Raw genomic sequence first — 19215 nt, forward strand, 5'->3', positions numbered from 1 at the left:
GTATATAGGTGAACCCCAATTTTTGTTTACAATGAATTATATAACAAAGAAAGCTTGTACTGTACCACTTATAATTATTATAGACACATTTATGTGTGTATAATGAAGGACAATAAAAGTAATGAACAAAATTTACATGAGCAAAGAGTGAGATTCTTAAAAATATTTTCATTATCACAGAAGAAATTGATTTTATCAGAGTAGTTATTTTCAAGTCTGAATATTTTAGATATAGGAAAATGATACACATAGTTGGTTAAGTGATATAGTGTAATAAATAGCTTCATTTGTCTAATGGACCTCTGTGGAAAGTTGAAAGTTATAAGGGAGTGAATTTCTGGTTAATCAATTATACCAGATATAATTTTGAATAGATAAATTAATGATTTAGTGTAACTTGGATTCTGAAATCTGAATGAAATATTTCTAAAAGCGAATTGAATGTATGAACTCATCCTGCAACTGAGACAGTCATATTCAGTTGCATTGACGAAGTAATCTTTTGATTTCCATTTTTTTATAAATGATTTTATTATTCATCACAAATAAAAAGTCATGAGGCCACTTAGTATTTTAGTTTGTTACTTTTATATTCTCCTTTCATTTAGCGTCACTTTTCTGGAAAACAGCTAATTCAAAACAGGCAAGGAGTAAACATTTCAGGTTTTTTCATTGCTAACAAGATAGATTTTTTTGGAAGAAATAAGGCACTTTTGTCCATAAATCTTGCAGGCAACCCTCATTCATCCTTTTGAATTCAAAATTTACGTTTTTTTCGCTTTTGTTTTGTTTATGGGAAATTCATTCATATTTTCAATCTAGGAATACACCCTAGAAATATTTGTCTCGAATTTTGAAACACCCTATATATCTGACATTCAGAAAGCCAATATCAACTCAACTATAACAATATAATTTAGATCTCTTGGGCTATAAACATTAGCTCATGAGATATTTTATCTGATCTGATTGATATTAAAAAAACCTGATAAAGTACAAGTATAAATTTTAACTTAATGCATTCCAGGATCTAGATTCATTTTTGATATATTTGGACTTAAGAAAACAATGTTATCTTGAAAAGTTCTTTTTGTCAGATTCTACTTATGAAGGGTTTTGCGCAAATATTTCATGTACACTAGACTTAACAAAGTTCTATCCAATCTTGGTTTCAAATACTTGACGACATTCAGATTAGAGGTGATAATGTTCATATATCCAAAACAATTCCAATCAACTTTGTTGTTTTCATTTTCAGCACTTTTTTGGGATGATCAGAGCTGCAGTCAATTCAAGTTGGACAAATATTCCGCCCGATGTCCCTCTATTCTCTGATAGAACTGTCCAGGGGAAGTTATGTTAGTGGAGAAGAAATGATGAAATCCCTTTTTCATATTGGAGATCTGAAAGAAAAAAGCAAAAATTTATATTCGATATTGAAATAGAAGAAAATATCTCCGAAATTGAAAAGGGGTTCTCAGATATTGATGAAGCTTTTGCTTATTTCTGTGGATATGTCGCAGAAAAATCAAAAGAACCACCAAATGTGGATAATGTGGATCATTTCATTTCTCTTCCCCAATATTGGGGAAGGGAAATGAAATGATCAATTCCCTCATAAGAAACAAGAGCAGGGGATTTTTAACATTTCCATCAGAAAAATTTATTAGCTTTCTTCACGATGATGAAACTACAATATCAGGTGTTTTTTAGAGGGAACTTACAAGAAATTGCCTTTCAGTAACTTTAAGCAAATTGTCAAACTTTTCTCCCAAAAATCTTGTGGTTTGTGAACATCACAAGGAAGAATTATTGTCAAGATAGACACTGATCTGTAGATTGAGTATCTGCTGTGCCAAAGAGCCCTCGAAAATAAATATAAATATTTTTTCAAAGAGGGTAAATTGTATTGAAACTAATCTTTATTGAAATGTATCTCTTAGTAATCTTCTGAAATTATTGCCTATTAATAATACCCAAATGCCGGGTATTTGTGGAATTCCATAATATCCTGGTGTATAATAATGAATATATCAGAGTTTATCCCAACACCAAAGTGCTATTTTTAAAAAATACAATTTTTCTGTAAGTCATATTTTGAAAAATCTGAAAATATCTGTTGAGATGTGATATTTTCATCAGCTGTATGGGTTTTTTTAAATGTAACTGAATATTTTCAAAAAACTACCTATATCATAATTGATGGTCACATCCTTTGAAAAAAAGAACTCTTTTACACACTTAATGAAAAAGGTTGTAGTAAGCAATAAAAATATATCAAAAGACATTTTGTATTTGTATTCTAAAAGAAAATAAACCATTTTCATCACATCTCTTTCCAAGGTCACGTTCTAACAATAAACAGCAAAGCTTTGGAATTCACTGCCTCAGAAGGTGTTTCTTTAGGCTTACAGTCTGCAGAAATTTAACCATGGTATTCTCTGAACATTACAGTATTTTACTTTTCATGGAAAACTGAATTTAAAAGAAATCCCATCACAAGAAAACTGAAAGTTAATTTACCACTGGTAAGGGGATTAAATACCATTTCACCTCAGTTTGATAAAAAACTAACTTAACTTTTGAACGGTTTGACACAGAAGCATGAAAAAACGTTGGGGGGCTTTCACTGATACTATTTTTTGAAATAAAACACATTTTGATTGCTCGATAGATGGCTGGGTGAGGCACTTCAACTTTTTCAAGATTTTAAATGGCATGGGGAGGTCAAGTGTCAAATTAGTCTATCAGTGATGACCTGCACATGAAATCATAGCAAAAATTATGACTCAATGAAATCAAATTAAAATAATAATAATGGAAGATATTTGAATTAAACTTTGTTCAATTTATGCTAGAATTGTAAATTTCAATAACCATAATTACAGAAATCTTACAAATCAGAATAATATACTTTTACAGACAATAAATAGTTCACATTATTTCCGAACCAAAGAAGTTATTCAATACATCTGATGTTCAATGGAAGGTAATTGACCATCTTACATCCATTGTAAATTATTAAGTTTTGTCTTGTAATTTCTCTCAAGTTATTTGCAGAAACCAAAGGCTTACATGAGGAGTTCAAGGTGGGGATGTAGTGCTATTTCTCTTGAATGATTTTATGTATGTAACAAGATATATATGTATAAGAAAATCTGTCCTGATTCATGAGTAGAAATGCTAGGTGTGATATACATACGTCCATAGTCACTATGAGTAGATGAATATCTATTAGAAAATAGCTGTGTTTCTCCTCATTAAGTTGTTCTTCATATATAAACCACTTGTTCTAAATTTTATGCATCAAAGAGAACACTTTTTTATTATTAATTGAAAAAAATTCAGTTAAAAGTTGGTGCTTATCAAAAGGGTCTCTTAACAGGTAATCAAAAAGTTCGACAAAGAATTCGCTGGGAATATTTTTTTGTAATCTATATCAGGCATGTCCTAATTGAATTGTTTTATAATTTTTTTTAATATCATTGGTATGTCATCACCTCATTATTCAAATCATGTTCAATTAATATTCCTTTGTTCCGTAGTTATTAAAATATTGGTTGTTTCATGAATTCATAACAGTATATAAGAGATAATTGCTTTTGATTTTTTCAACTTTAAAATATTCCGAATGATTTTTTTCTGTGTTTCCAAAAATAGACAGACTTCTGAATGACTTTTTGAAAAGAATGATGTTTAATGCACAAACCAAGGACTCAACACAACTTTCCCCATCCACCCGTCACAGAGTTTCTTGCGATGCACCAACTTCTATCACAAATAACTTTTTTTGTGACATTCAGAGTAAAATAGCTTTTAATTTGTTGCATACTTCTTGTGACACACTGCATTTATATATAACATATAGTTATACATTCATTATCTCGTGTAATTTTTTCCTATCATACCTATATATTTGACTTTATTGTGAAGTTTGCAAATATATTTTGGGAAAATGAGGAAGTTATTATTATTTCTCACATTCATGATGATTGACCTGTATTACATGTATGTAAATTGCGTGAAAATTAAAGAGTATAGACATATTCAACTGATTTTTCAAATTAGTAGGTAATTATTTTACTTATATTGGAATGACTAATTTCCAGTATCAATAAGTCGAAAATCAAAAATTTTTACTGTGGATCTCGCACGCTGTTGATTCGCTTTTATTGAAATAAATAAAAAAAAATTAAGGAACCTTCATCAGATTCTTGAAGGAAATATATTCTAGTTCCATGAGTTGTGATATAAATAAAATATTGCTATCACACTTGCTTATGTCCAAAAGAAAACGAAATTTTTCTGAAAACATGGATTTCGAGACCTCTGTAGCTGGATAAAAAAGTTTTTCCATGCCAATACCATACCAAAAAACATGTATTCAAGTATATAATCTTTATACTTACCACCTTTTTTGCGGAATTCGTTCCGATAAACAGCCAGTGTCAAATACATAATAACATCTGCAAACATTTCTTGTGCAGCGTTAGCAACTTGAAGTGGACTGACTATCGTACTCAGGGGCGTAAAATTATCGTACATGGATCGAAATTATCGTATTTTTTAGGATACTGTCTCTTATAGATAAATAAATCATATAAATTGTAATATTGATATGCATGCAAGTACTCGATAGTTTATCTTTTTTAAACCACCGCTGTCAAATCAACAGAACACTGAAACCCAAATGTTTTACACGTGGTACAGACCTGAACTGATTCCCTTTCCACTTTAAGTTCAATAAACGCGCCAAGCTTAAAATTCACTCAGACAAAATTTCACTGTTCCCATGCAAGTTGGGTATGAAACACGCCAAAATTTTGTATTTATAAAGAAGAAATGGATATGAATGGGTAGTGAAATAAAAAATGAAAGAATTTCTTTTATATATCAATATACACTTATATTCATAAAAACAGAAAATATAATTTTTATATTTTAATATAGTTTTTAAGAAATAATTTAATATAATTAAGGTATTCATAAAGATTAATTATTTGTTTTATCACTTAGAAATCGTTTGGCATTAAAATATTATTAAATTCCTCTACATCCGCGTCACTATATAAATCTTGAACCGTTTTAGCAGTGCTTTCTGTAGTAATTTTTTTTTTGTATAGTAACGCTTTGTTCATCCGACTGTATTCACTCTGTGATGGATCATACGTTGTGCAATCGTTTTCTTTACCTCTAACTCGTTGTTTAGCTAATAGCACGCCGTTTACCGTCGAAATTGTCATTTTATTGCGAGCCTTAGTTTTAATCAAGTTAATTTTGCTGAATATGCGTTCACTGTCAGCATTCGAGTGTGGAAGTGAAATTGTTTCGAGCACAAATTTTGAAAGGTTTTTAAAAGTCATTCCTTGATCTCCTTCTTCACATTCCAACAGCTTTGCCCAAAAAATATCGACCGGATCATTTACATCAATACCTGCCGGGAGCTCGAAAGACGGTAATTGACGCCACTCGTCATCGATTATTTGATGTTGATCACTTGATGCAATACGAGGCAAAGCCTTCATCAAGGGCAGCAAACTGGGGACAATATCTCTGGTCTTTCTCAACATTGCTTTTGACGGATTCAGATACGAGACTAATTTTAAAACAGGATCTGAAAAATCAAAGCGCTTTTTAATTTCTTTACAACCTTCAATTAGAAAATCGGTACAAGTCGTAGCGAAATCTGATTTTAATTTTTCATTATTGCGAATTTCGACCTGATCTAGCATTTTTCTGACTTCAACTCCGAAGTACATATTTTCCGGACGTAAACGATGCGACTCATTGCATGGGTCTAGTTCACTTAAATCGGTTCGATAAATATAATCTCTGGACATGTACGTTTCTAAAATTTCTTGATAGCTTTTACACATTTTATCATGGAGGCTTGTAACAACTACCGACGATGACTGAAAGAGTTCATTTAGTTTAGTAAATTTAGGTAGTATAAAGTCCAGAAAAAGATAAAATAGTTTGATGATCGGATTGTTGAGAGCCTGGACAATCTGTTCAACAGATTTTAATCGAATAGTTAGCATTTGGTCTCTAAAGTATAATTCGAGTGCAGGCCACTGTTCAATTATCCTCGAAACGACCGCTTTTAAAGATAACCAACGCGTTTGTGCTGGGCGGAGAATTTTGTGAACATCAATGTCTAAAAATGTTTGGAACTTTTTGAACAAGTGCTGTCGTTTAGCGCTGTTTTTAAATTCACCATAGACATTACGAGCCAGATCTTCACAACTTCTTGGTAATTTTTTACATGCATTGCTGGCACAAAGATGCAATGAGTGGCATATACACTTGAAAATGTAAATGCCAGGGCATTTTTCGAGAAATCTTGAAGCTACCGAGTTATCTTTTCCCATCATTGTACTGGCTCCATCCGACGCGAATCCAATGATGTTCTCTAATGGAATCTCGTAATCTTCAAAGGACTTCATTACTAGTCCGAACAAATATTCTGCCGTAGCACTCTCCACCTCCGAATCTTGCTCGAAAATTTGACAGAGATCCCAAAACTTGCTGACCACTCGACCCTCTTCAGCGTCAAAAAACCTGTTTTACAAAATTTAAAATATAAAAACACATAATAGATAATTATTATCCGTAAAAGCAGTGAAATATGATTATTATTTTTTACCTCACAATGATGCACATCGTTTGTATGCCCCCAATATCAGTTGATTCGTCAATTAAAACACTGAACCGATTGATCTGCAATTTTTTTTGCAGATGTTCTTTTTCGGCCTCAGCAATGACATTTTTTATTATCGCAGTTCCTTTCGTCGATTTCATCTGCATGTTCTTAACAATTTCAGAGTCTGGCACAGAACTTTTCAATAGTGTTGTCAAATGATCTAAAGTGGTGAAGGATATATTATGTTCGGCTAGAAAACCACATAACTTTAATTCAAGTGCTTGAGTTGCTTTGGCTTTCGTGCTGATTTCGTCAGTTTTTTTTATAAAAGTAGAAATTGACTGTTGAGATGCTAAAGGCTTTCGAAGATGAGTTTTCGATGTCATGTGATTTTTTATCACAGTCAACTCTGCATTCATTATTACATTGCATGTACGGCATTTAGCTTTGTACTGGTCGTCAGGCACTTTACTAAGCCATTCCTTGTAATCATCATTTTTAAGCCAGGCGTCTCTGAATTTTTGCTGGCGATGTTTGTTGATCTTGGTTATTTTTCTGGGAGGTGTGATATCCGAGTCTGATTCAGTCAGTTGACTGCTCGTACTATTTACTTTGCATTTAGGACTCATTCTTCATTGCACAGATAAAAAATAATTAATAGGTTAGTAAGTTACAGAAAATATACAGCCACTGAAAAAATGTATTTGATAAATATACCTACTTGCCATTGATAACAATCACTCCGAGTGTGTAATCAAAATTTTGCTGCTTTAGAAAATTACTTCTTTCTTCACTTAATTTGAATAATTCCGTTTGTCAGAGTGAATACAGACATATAATCATAATAATATAACGAAATAACTGCCAACTTTTCTATACAAAATATACGATACATATGAAGTGTGAACATAATCGAAATATCGAAATATCGAACTTATATTCTCTTGTTCGCATTGGTAGATGCTATACTAACCAATAAGAAAGCGTGTACAGCAGGCGCTGGATAAAGTTACAGTATCGACAGTGGTGAAACTTAGTAGAGCGGATCGTAAGGACCAATAGGAATAGAGAACTTGTATTTCCCGGTATTTTCCCAAGATTTTATTGGACAAAATAAAATCATGCTAGTGCGATTTAGACTATCAACGCATGAGTGAAATAATATAAATTCTCAAATTTTTCATCATGATAGAAATTATCGTACAATCTGCGTACGATAATAATATGCTATCGTACATCGTACGTAGGCACAAAATTATCGTATGTGTACGATAATTATCGTACGGTTCCGAACGCTGTTTTGCTCTCTTTATTACTTTTTGCTTTGTCTTTTGTCTGTTGTAGTCGGTGTAGCTTTGTTAGTATTTTCACATATCACAGATAGAAATTTAGACGAAAGACACATACAAGGGTGAATGATACAAGGGTTTGTCTTTAAACGATACAATTACCTTTTCTTTCTTTTATACTTTAATTTGATTGTGTAGCATAAATTGTGTTATGTCCTTAATAATTTTTAAATTTAAATTCCTAAGTACTGTAAACATATCGAACGGTGCTTTGATTCCGTTGTTAATACATTTTTGATATAAATCTTGTCCGGGGATACTGTTGATTGGGCATTCTAAAAAGATATGATTTATTGTCTCTATTTGTCCGCATTCACAGTTTGGACTATCACTGACCCCTATGCGATATAAATGTTGTTTACAACTGCAGTGTCCTGTTCTCATTCTAATGATACTTGTTATGTGTCTTCTGTCCATATTTGGTGTTTTTGTGTACCATGGTTTTGTTGGATAGTCAGGTTGGACCCTAAAATACATTTTACCTTTGTTTTGAATTTCGTGTTTCCATTGGGTGTAAAATGATGTACTTTGTGATTTGTTTTATGTGGGGTATAAAGTTTTTTTTATCTATTTTAATATCCAGCGGAATATTAAGGTGGTTACCAATTTTTGCTAACTTATCAACTTTTTCTTTACCTTCTATTTGTTGATGACCTGGTATCCAGGCTATTTTAAATGTTTTATTATTATTTGTATTTGTTCTTATTTTATCTTTTATGTTTAATGTAATAAAATCATTGTTTGCTGTTGAATCCATATTTTTTATTCTGTCTATTGCACTTTTAGAATCTGTTAATATTATATTTTTGTGTGAGTTTTTTTGAATACAAATTCGCATACCCTCATTTATTGCAATGATTTCTGCGTCACATATGTTTGTATAATCGTTTAATCTTGCTGAAAAAGAGTAGTCAATTATTGGTATGTATATTCCCATTCCCACCCTGTTATTTTGTTTGGAAGCATCTGTATAAATGAAATTATATTCATCTTCATATTCTTCTGCAAATTTTAGAAAATCATTTTTTGTATTTATATCATTTTTTTTTAAGTTTTGTATCTATTGTCTCTACTTCTTGTATATAGGTATCATACTCAAAACTAAAATTTGGTATTATTTCATTTGTATATATGCTATTTTTAAATATTTTACATTGTTTATATGCCTCTATCAGATATGGTGTTTGGTGGGGTTTCCAATAGTTGTTTTGTTTCCCTTCCATGATAGTTAGTATTTCCAAAATATATATAATAGGTGGCTTAAAATCCATACGTTTTATTACATACTTATGTGCTAACCATTTCCTTCTATGTTCTAGATTTATTACTCCCGCTTCCGCAAATATAACGTTTCTATGTGTAGATTTCATACATCCTAGTATAATCCGAAGACCTTGTATATACGTTTGTTCTAGTTTATTTAGGTTTTTTTTGTGCATGGGTTGAAAAGTATAGCCCCATATTCTAAATGTGTTCTCACTAGGCCATTGTACGCCATTTTCATTGTTACTGGGTCCGCCCCCCACCATGTTCTACAAAAACTTTTGATTACGTTTATTCCCTTTTTTGCCTTATTTATTATGTTTTCTATGTGTTTATCCCATTTTAGATTATGTGTTATTATTGTTCCTAAATATTTAACATCACTTGATATTTTAATTTGAGACTGCCCTATTTTTATATCTAACTGTTCTATGCATGCTCTCCCTCGTTTAAACAATATTGTTTGGAAGTCATGCTCTTTCATCCATGTGTTTATTTCATTTATGTTTATTTCGTCTCTGACATCTATTATATTTTTCCCTTTACATATTACCACTAGGTCGTCTGCATACGCTATAAGTTTGGCATGTTTAGGTATTATATCGAAAAGTGATTTTATATATATGTTAAATAGTATGGGACTGATTGGGGATCCTTGTGGTATTCCTTTTGTATTTATTTGTGGACCGTGTTTATTTTCTTGTTTATCTATAATATAGTTTTGTCTATTATTTAGAATTCTGAATATTACTTTAGCTATGTTATTATCTATTCCGTATTTTATCATGTAATTGTATAGTTTATGAATGTTGACGTTGTCATATGCTCCCTTTATATCTAAGAAAACTGCTATTACATTATCATTGAGGTTAAATGCCATTTGTACGTATGAAATTAGATAACTAATGCAGTCCATTGTCCCTAATCCTTTACGGAATCCCATTTGATATCTAGTTAATATTTGATTGTGTTCGATTTCCCATTCCACCCGGTTTCTGATTATTTTTTCTAATATCTTAAGCCCGCAATTAGCCAATACTATCGGTCTATAACTATTTACGTTTTCTATATCAATATTTATTTTTTTAATTCCTATCAATAAATAATCTTTCCATGTTTCTGGTAACTGGTTTCCTTGTAATATTTTATTATATATTGTTAGTAGCATCAATTTCAAATTTCTTGGCAGATACATAAACATGCTGTATGATATACCGTCAACTCCAGGTGCTGTAATTTTTTTGCATTTCAAAGCTTTTTCTAATTCTACAAATGTGAATGGTTTGAGTGTGTGTTGATTATTTATTAATTTAAATTCAGGCTCCATATCGCATATCGAATATCTGTCAAGCATTTGAATTGCTATTGTTTTATCTGGTAGGTTGTTTTTGTCCGCTCTTTTTAGCTTTTTGTCTGAAAACCCTCTTATCATATTCCACACGTATGAAATGTTTGACTCTCTATTTAGTGTTGAACAGAAAATTTGGAAGCTATTTTTTTTCTTTTTCCTAAAAAATCTTTTTGCTTTTGCTATAATTTGTTTTGCTTCTATGAAATTTTCTATAGTTGGATTTGATTTGAATGTATTTTTTTTTTTTTTTTTAATATTAATTTGTTGGCATTCGTCATCCCACCAGGGTGATTTTGAACCTTTAATGTTTTTCTGATACTGTTTAGAAATCGACATATCCGCTGCTTCATTCATATGTTGTATTAATTCATCATAACTCACGTTTGTTATGTTTTTTGTTTGTTCTAGTATTAGTTCGTATTTTCCCCAGTTGGCTTTGGAGAAGACTCGTTTTCCCCCCTATCAATAACGTAATCATTATTTATATTATTCTTATAGTTACAAATAGTTGGAAAATGGTCGCAGTCTTCACTCGTCTCCCAATTGCATTTAATTGCTATTGTATGCGAAACTAAACATAAGTCTAAGGGGTTATTATTTTCGTTTGGTTTTGCTAATCTTGTACTCTTCCCATTATTTAGGACGATCATGTTAAAGTCGTCTATTATTGTATTCAGGGTATTTCCGTTATGATTTGTATTCCTACTTCCCCATAGTGGGTGATGTGCGTTAAAATCGCCCATCCAGATAATGTTTTCTTTTAAGTGATTTAATATCCTTTCATATGTATTTACTTGTAATTGGTTATTTGGTGGATTATCTATGTTTATTATGTTAATATTCCCTATATTTATGATTATATTTTGGCACTCTTCCGGATTATTGCCGAAATTTGCCTGTATGAGGTTATATATTATGTCTTTACGGACGATTGTGGCTATACCACCATAGCCGTCATCTCTGTCTTGTCTGATAATGTTATAATTTTTATTGTTTGAGATTGTTTGAGCCATGTTTCATTTAACAATATTACTTGTGGATTATATTCTTGAATAATGTTGATTAAGTAGTGATAGTTATAGTCTATTTCAAAAGAGTGTAGAGTAATAAAATCTCATTAAGTATTCAAAAGCGCTACAGGGTGATCCGTCAATAAATTCTGTCACTTCCCTAGTCCGCATTGCAAAATTATGTCGTTTCATAAAGAGCAGGTAGGTATCACCCTGTTTTAAGGGATTTGTCCATTGTTATCGACGGATAAATACTGAGCCAGAGGCGCGCTAGTGGGATAATTGCCAAAAGAATATGCATTCATAAAAATTATATTAAAGGAAATAAAAATTTAATACAGCAGAACAGTGTTATTAAAAAAATATAAAATGTAACAATAAAATATATACGAACCGAAATCGGGAAATACTCACAAACACACACGAACGAACTTTACGTATTGAAACACTTGTGGGGACTTTAAATCAATTTATTCACAAAAACGACAAGAACTTTACTGGATACGTTATTACAATTTGACACTTGAACAATACTAAAACTGTGAACTTCCCTTAACGTTTAACAACACTCTATTTATACCCTAATTGAATGTTCTAGAGATTACTAGGTACAATTTTCGAGAACCTTCCGAGAAAATAATTATTCAGACTACCCTTAATTCTAAACCCTAACCTAAGCAAAAGTGTCACTGTCACTGATACACTGGTCTCTGTCCAGATTGCTTATCCCGCTACAGTATATTTACAATTCAATTAAATTATTCTACATCAGTATAGTCTTCATCCGAAGAACTGTCATCATCCCCTGGTGTTATAATTATAGGGTCAACCACCTGATCGACCAAGTTGTCCAGTTCCCACATTTTATCTTCCTCTTTTAAAACATGCTGGATTGCTTTTTGCCAGTTTTCTGATGTGATTTCCATAATGGCTTGATCAAACAATACCTTGACATCTTTCATTTTAAATGTGGTATTGTGCCTTGCAACATATCCTTTAACTTGTGCCCATATAAGTTCTATAGGATTTAATTCGCAATGATATGGCGGTAGGCGCAGCACAGTTACTTTATACTTTTCTGCTACATCTTCTACGGCATATTTCATGAAACGAGATTTATGTTGTTTTACTATGGCTAGTAGTTCCTTCTTTACTGAATTCGTCTCAAACTGAATACCTTTATTTGACAGCCAGTTAATAATTTCTTGCTTTCTCCAAGCTGAAGTTGGTACCTTCTCTAAGCGCCTTGAATGGTAGCTTGCATTATCCATAACCACGACCGAATCAGCTGAAAGAAATTTTAACATTTCCCCGAAGTAGTCTTCGAAGACATCCGAATTCATGTCCTCATGATAATCTCCCGTCCGGCACGACTCAAAGCTTAACAAACCTTCTTTTAAAAATCCGTCTTCGCTTCCAATGTGAGCAATTATAAGCCTCTTCCCTTTTCCCGAAGGCACTTTAATACCCGTCGAAAGGCCTTCTATGAAAGCTTGGCGAGAACTTGTTATATTTTTATCTTGCCACATTTTTTTGACTATATAACCTTCGTTTATCCACGTCTCATCAAGATAAAAAATTTTCTTTTGCTCTCTGCGGTACTGCTTTATAGTTGTCAAATATTTTCGTCTCCAGCAAACAATTTCATCACTTTCCAGTAATAGTGCCTTTCGATTGTGCTTTTCCCAGGCAAAATTCATACTTTTTAAAGTTTTCCATAAAAGTTTTCTGGATATCAAAGGAATATCGTTATCTTGGCTTATCTCGATAAATATTTTTTCAAGAGTGGGTATTTCCTTTTTAAAATAAAACGAATGATCTTTTCTTCGAAAGTCACATTTGGTGTCTTCATCTAAGATTTTTATTGGTCTTCCTGATTTTCTCTTGCATGGACTTACCTGGCCTGATATCTTTCTTTCTCGCAATAATTTAAAAATCGTGGACTGTCCAATTCCAGTCATTCGGGCACATCGCTCAACACTTTCTTGCACAGACAAACTAGGGTGATCGTGTTTTATGCAATCATATACATTTAAAATTATAACTTTTTCGCAAACAGCGGAGAATTTTTTACACTTCTTTTCTTTGGAGTAAATGTCCCCATTTTATAACTTTTTCACTATTTCTATATCACAATATCACTGTACGTTTAATTGGTGTAGTAACAATTACTATTATAACTCGAATGTTTAAGACACCATTACAATATATTTAAACCCTTTTTCTTAATTACCTGGGTTTAATAGGTATTGCATGATTGGTGGGCAGGGTCAAAAAGGGATTATTATAATGACATGGCACCTCGGAACTAAGTGTTAACCCTTTTTTGAGAAATCATGCTCAAGTATATGAACCCAAATTGCATATTAAATAAGTTTACAAGAACCACTAAAATTAATCTTAATCTTTTTTTAAGAAATTTTACTTACCTAAATACATGTAGGTACTTAGTTTTAGACCAAATTACTTCCCAAAAATGGCCTTTTATTATTATCTATGTCTGTAATTTTTAATTTACTTTAATTATTAAGTTTAATAATCCTAAGATTTGCCTACGCCCATGGACGACAACGAAATTCAGGCAAATTTTATGACACTTCATGATTTATTACTCTACACTCTTTTGAAATAGACTATAGCATTGATACTCCTTATATTCCACTGTATAATTTTCAAGTTTTTAGGATCCCCCTGACTTGATGTTTTTTGTTTCTATCATATGTTTGAACTAAATCTATTATTTTTGTAATGGTATTGCTCGGTAACTTAATAAAATTTTCATAAAAAGTTTTAATAATAATTTTTTCTTCTGTGTCTACTTCTGCAAAATTTAATCTGTCATTTTTTTCGATATTTTCTCCTACTTTGCTGTCTCTATGCCTTAATGGGTTTTTTGGAATTGCTCCTGTATTTGTTTGTCTTTGATTTTCCATGTAATTAAAAACCGTTCCGTTATCTGGTTGATGAACTCTTCCATTTGGATTTATAAGTATATTATTTATCTCTTGCCTATTATACCCTGTTCCTCTAATTTTATCATTTCTTTCCACATTTCTCCCTTTACCTGTACTTTGTGCATATGTTCTTTTTTGACTACCATTGTTTGTATTGTATACCTCCCTACGTTGTTCTACTGTGATTTGGTTGTTGATTGTATATTGTTTTTGTAGTGTTGGAAATTCACGTGAGTTTTGGGTGTATGTTGGTTTGTCTTTTGGAAAGTGTTTCACTGCTTCATAGAAGGAAATGTTTTCGAAAGTCATTTTTTCTCTGATATTTTTTTGTCTTTCATATTCTGCACATGCTCTATTATTTGATTTGTGTTCGTAACTTTTACAAAATAAACATTTACTTATTGTACAATTTTTGTATTCCTCATCGTCTTTGTGTTGTTCTGTGCAAGAAAAACACTTCCTTTTACCTCTGCAGTTTTTTTATGTGTCCATAGAGAAGGCAATTATAGCATTGAGTGACTGGTGGTATGTAAGGAGTTGTAACGTATGTCATATAACAAATATCTACATATCTAGGAATTATTGTTCCTTTAAAGATAACTAATACCGTAGAAGCTGGTACATATGTTGGTTTTTCATTTATTATAACTCTCCTATTCATTCTTTTAACCTGTATTACTTTATAAGGACTTTTTATCATTTCTTTAATTTCATTTTCTGTAAATAAAATTGAAATTTCCTTTATTATGGCTTTACATGTTACATGGCTATACGGGATGTAAGCTTTATATCCCTTGTTCTTAAGTTGTTCATTATTTATCATGCTATTAGCACTTTCCCTATCTTTATAGTCTATGCCTATTTTATTATTACCTTTTATTTTTATTTTTATTATATTTCCCAATTTTAAATCACATACATCTTTGGCGATTTCTAAATGAGAAAAACGTCTGAGATTTCTGTGTTCCAAAGTTGACTCTACAATAATTGTATATGGCCCCTTATCCATTTCATTATATAATATTATTTCATTAGTTGATTGTTCTTCTTCCTCCATTTCATTATTTGTTTGTGAATTTACTGATAAATTTTCCGTATATCCCCTATCAAAAAAACGTGAACTGCTTTGGCTTTCAGAGTTTCCCGGTTTCGATTCCAAGATACTCTGTACCTCCGCATCAACACTATCATTGCTTTCGATGTCATCAGTATGTATATGTGGTTTTTTTTTGGGGGAGGATATATCCTCCCCCTCCTCTTCTAACATGTTTACAGTACTTATTTGCCCAAGATTTTATTTTTGTAAATTTTCTCTCAAAAAAAAAATTATCAACACTTTTTATGCTTTGCAAATCTACTCAATATTAATTTCAATTTGTCAATATTTGAAAGAAAAGGTTAGCAAGAAAAAGTTCCCCAAAAAATTAGTAGCACACCTGTTCGTCAGTCCGATGTTCACACGTCGAGAGCTGCACCACGAATCACGAAATTTCATCAAAACTTTGCTTGGGTTGTCATTTCACCGAACAATTCACCAGAACATAGACACTTATATTTCGATTTTTTAATACTGATGACAATTCGTCAGTAATACTTTAAACACAAAAAATTTATTAACTCATTACTTAAGTTATCCTAAAAGCACAGCAGTATAAAAAATGAATGTGGTATTTGGAATTAAATATAAATTCAAATACACCCTGTGTGGTCTATAATCACAGTTTACTATAAAGACCGCTTGCCCCATCTGAAACGATGCTGATCTCTCCTAATCAAGTAGCCAGAATCCCTCATTTTGTCCCAAACTTTTGCACGTGTAAGTAGCTGCACTAGGGTTTTTAAACATCTTAGTTTTGAATATTACTGGAGTTTTTTTTCCCAACACCAAATCGTTATTTTTAACACCTCGACACGTGTTTCGATCACCAAATGATCATCTTCAGTTTTATCTTCCTCTTGAAGATGATCATTTGGATTTAGTGTTGGGACAAAACTCCAGTAATATTCATTACTACACCAAAGGTTCCAAACAGTACACCATACATCTTAGTTTTGAATCATCATGAATATGTTTCAAACATGGACATATTAGTATTCCCTCAAGTATTCCATTGTCCATGGTTTCAAATCATAGTTGATGTGACGTTATCGTTTCAACGCTTGAATCACAGATGAACAAATACCGTTTTGAATACATGAGCGCCAGAACACACCTATGTTTATTATTTTTTGACAGGTGTCAGATATCCAGATTTGAAGTAGGTAGAGATTATATTTTCACATTTACTGATTTGAGTTTTATTTATTAATTGATAAAACTAAAAATGTTGGAAACGGTTAAAAATGTTATATTGGTATTATCCGGAAAAGGCGGAGTTGGTAAATCTACTGTCAGTACTCAATTGGCTTTAACATTTAAAGAAGAAGGATATAAGGTATATGAATAGTTCATCCACAAAATATAATATATATGCAATTTTTCATTACAGGTTGGTTTATTGGATATAGATTTGTGTGGACCAAGTATACCTTATTTGTTGCAATTAGAAGGTAAAGATGTACATCAGGCAGATGGAGGGTAAGAACAGTATTGCTGGATTATTCTAACAGTCTTAAATCTCAGGTTGTAATGAATTGTAAGCAGTTGAATCATTAATGTTCAGTGGGAACATTCGTGCAAGAGCATTGATATAATATTATATATTGTTTCAATATGTGTGTGTAAGTGTCATACGTTTCTAATAGTAGTTCGACTTCTTCCTACTAAAAATTTGCAACTCAAGACTGGAGTTACCATATATTACATCATTTCAATACATTTACGTCACACATCATGTCTAAAAAAGAGTTCTATGTGAATTCACTAATTTCAGAAAAAAATTCCATTCACAGTTTTCACAAAAGTTATTGAATAATTTAATTCCTCAATCAATAAAATGAGTTCTTGGTATTGATTTATACTTAAGAATATTGCATTGATTCATATATATAGATTTGACATCTCAGCTTCTGAATGGTTCAAGTCATATCTTGAGACAGTTTGTGAAAACTACAAGATCAAAATTAAATGATGCAAAGACAGGTGTTCTCAAGGGTCAGTTCCGGTCCCAACCTGTTTTTATAATATATAAACAACATTCCTGGCTAAATATCTCTGGATCTAATGAAAGTGAAGAACTGGTGTGACAAAAATCTCTTAATACTTGAAAGACAGTTTTTTTTCTTCCAAATGCTACATATCCATAAAATTATTCTTGCATATCAAAAAATATGTTATGCCTACGGAATACACTTTTGACGCTTATTCAGTGAATAACGTTTTCAATCCATCCTCATACTGCAAAAAAGACATTTCAGGTACTTATGCAAAGCCAAAAAAAGGATTAATCTCTATAAGTTGTACATGAACTCCGTAAAGTACCAAAAATAAAGTCGTGTAGAGTGATTATGAGTGACTATTATAATTTAAACGAATGTTATGCATATTATAAATAATCTAACTCATTACTTGATGAAAATTAATAACTCTATTCATGATTATAGAATTTTTACAATGAATTTCATTCAAAACATATTTCACTACATGATGACTTCACCAGTGGAACTTAGTAAGCTATTGTGTAGCAAAACTCATCTTATATAAAATTTATTGTGAAACTATAATTGTCATTTGTCATGTGTGATTTGATTCAAGAATTAATTTCTGACTTAGTTACAATTGTGACGACTACTGAGTTAACTTTTATGCAGCGCAAATGTAAAAAGTTTCCTCCCCATATCAACTTTTGACTGGAACAAGGTATCAATGTCAGACATAATTTTCGTATGAGAAAGACATTAGTGTTGCATCACTCATCGACGTTATCACTCATTAGCAGTTATGTATTTATTTTAAGGATATGTAAACAAATGATAAATATAATAATTTCTAGAGGATATGTATTCATAACTCTCTCCAGTTTATTCCAATAAATGTTGGACCAATGGAAAATACTATCAGTGAAATGAATAACACAAAGAAAAAATATTATATTTTGATGAGAAACAAATTTCAAATAATTAAATAGTTAACTGTTACAAGTGGTCTGACTGCATTATATATGTATACTTTTCAAAATATTCAATTTGAAACTCAATCATAACTGATAATTTTTTATTAGGTGGGTTCCTGTTTATACAGATGAACAACAAAACTTGGCAGTTATGTCAATTGGATTCTTATTGAATGATAGAAATACTGCTGTGGTATGGAGAGGCCCTAAGAAAACAGCAATGGTTAAGCAGTTCCTTTCTGATGTATGTTGGGGTAACTTGGATTATTTAATCATTGATACACCACCAGGTAGACTATTATTTCAGACATTTTATTTAAAAATTCATTGGAATTTTTATTCATATTCATAATGAGAAAATGTGTTTCTATCAAATCACTGAATGTAATAAGAATTGGAAACAAAAATTGAGTAATGGTAGTTCCTTTCCGTCTATAGGTGGCTAAACTCTTAACAAACACCTTGAGATAGGTCATAAAATTGATTTGAGCAGCTGAACACTGATCACTAGTATACAACTCCAAGAAACCAGAATCATAAGGAAGGCAATTGAAATTGAGAAGATCGGCACTCTAATCAAGACAGATGACGCG

At 31.6% G+C, this 19215-nt stretch overlaps 2 protein-coding genes across 4 annotated transcripts in view; one reads left to right on the forward strand and one right to left on the reverse strand.

The window, feature by feature from the left end:
* Nubp2 (NUBP iron-sulfur cluster assembly factor 2) overlaps window positions 1-19215 on the forward strand; it is a 51057-nt gene that overhangs the window by 11815 nt on the left and 20027 nt on the right. The window contains exons 1-3 of one of the 3 annotated variants that reach the window (XM_023157660.2): window positions 16490-17005; window positions 17060-17148; window positions 18731-18912. In XM_023157660.2, coding sequence (XP_023013428.2) covers window positions 16895-17005; window positions 17060-17148; window positions 18731-18912 — 382 coding nt within the window. In that variant the 5' untranslated portion in view covers window positions 16490-16894. Of the gene's footprint in view, window positions 1-16489; window positions 17006-17059; window positions 17149-18730; window positions 18913-19215 lie in introns of those variants that run through there. The other 2 variants (XM_074178567.1, XM_074178568.1) reach the window with 2 other exon arrangements.
* On the reverse strand, window positions 4479-7940 carry LOC141483754 (protein FAM200B-like). Its single transcript, XM_074178561.1, has 3 exons — window positions 7365-7940; window positions 6647-7273; window positions 4479-6561 (listed from the first exon to the last, which is right to left on the reverse strand). Exons 2-3 carry the CDS (start codon window positions 7270-7272, stop codon window positions 5013-5015), a joined length of 2175 nt encoding a protein of 724 aa, XP_074034662.1. The 5' UTR covers window position 7273; window positions 7365-7940; the 3' UTR covers window positions 4479-5012.

Source organism: Leptinotarsa decemlineata, unplaced genomic scaffold (assembly GCF_025532065.1).
Source record: "Leptinotarsa decemlineata unplaced genomic scaffold, Ldec_3_MD MMD2_tig00004067_RagTag_RagTag, whole genome shotgun sequence".
NCBI lineage: Eukaryota > Metazoa > Arthropoda > Insecta > Coleoptera > Chrysomelidae > Leptinotarsa > Leptinotarsa decemlineata.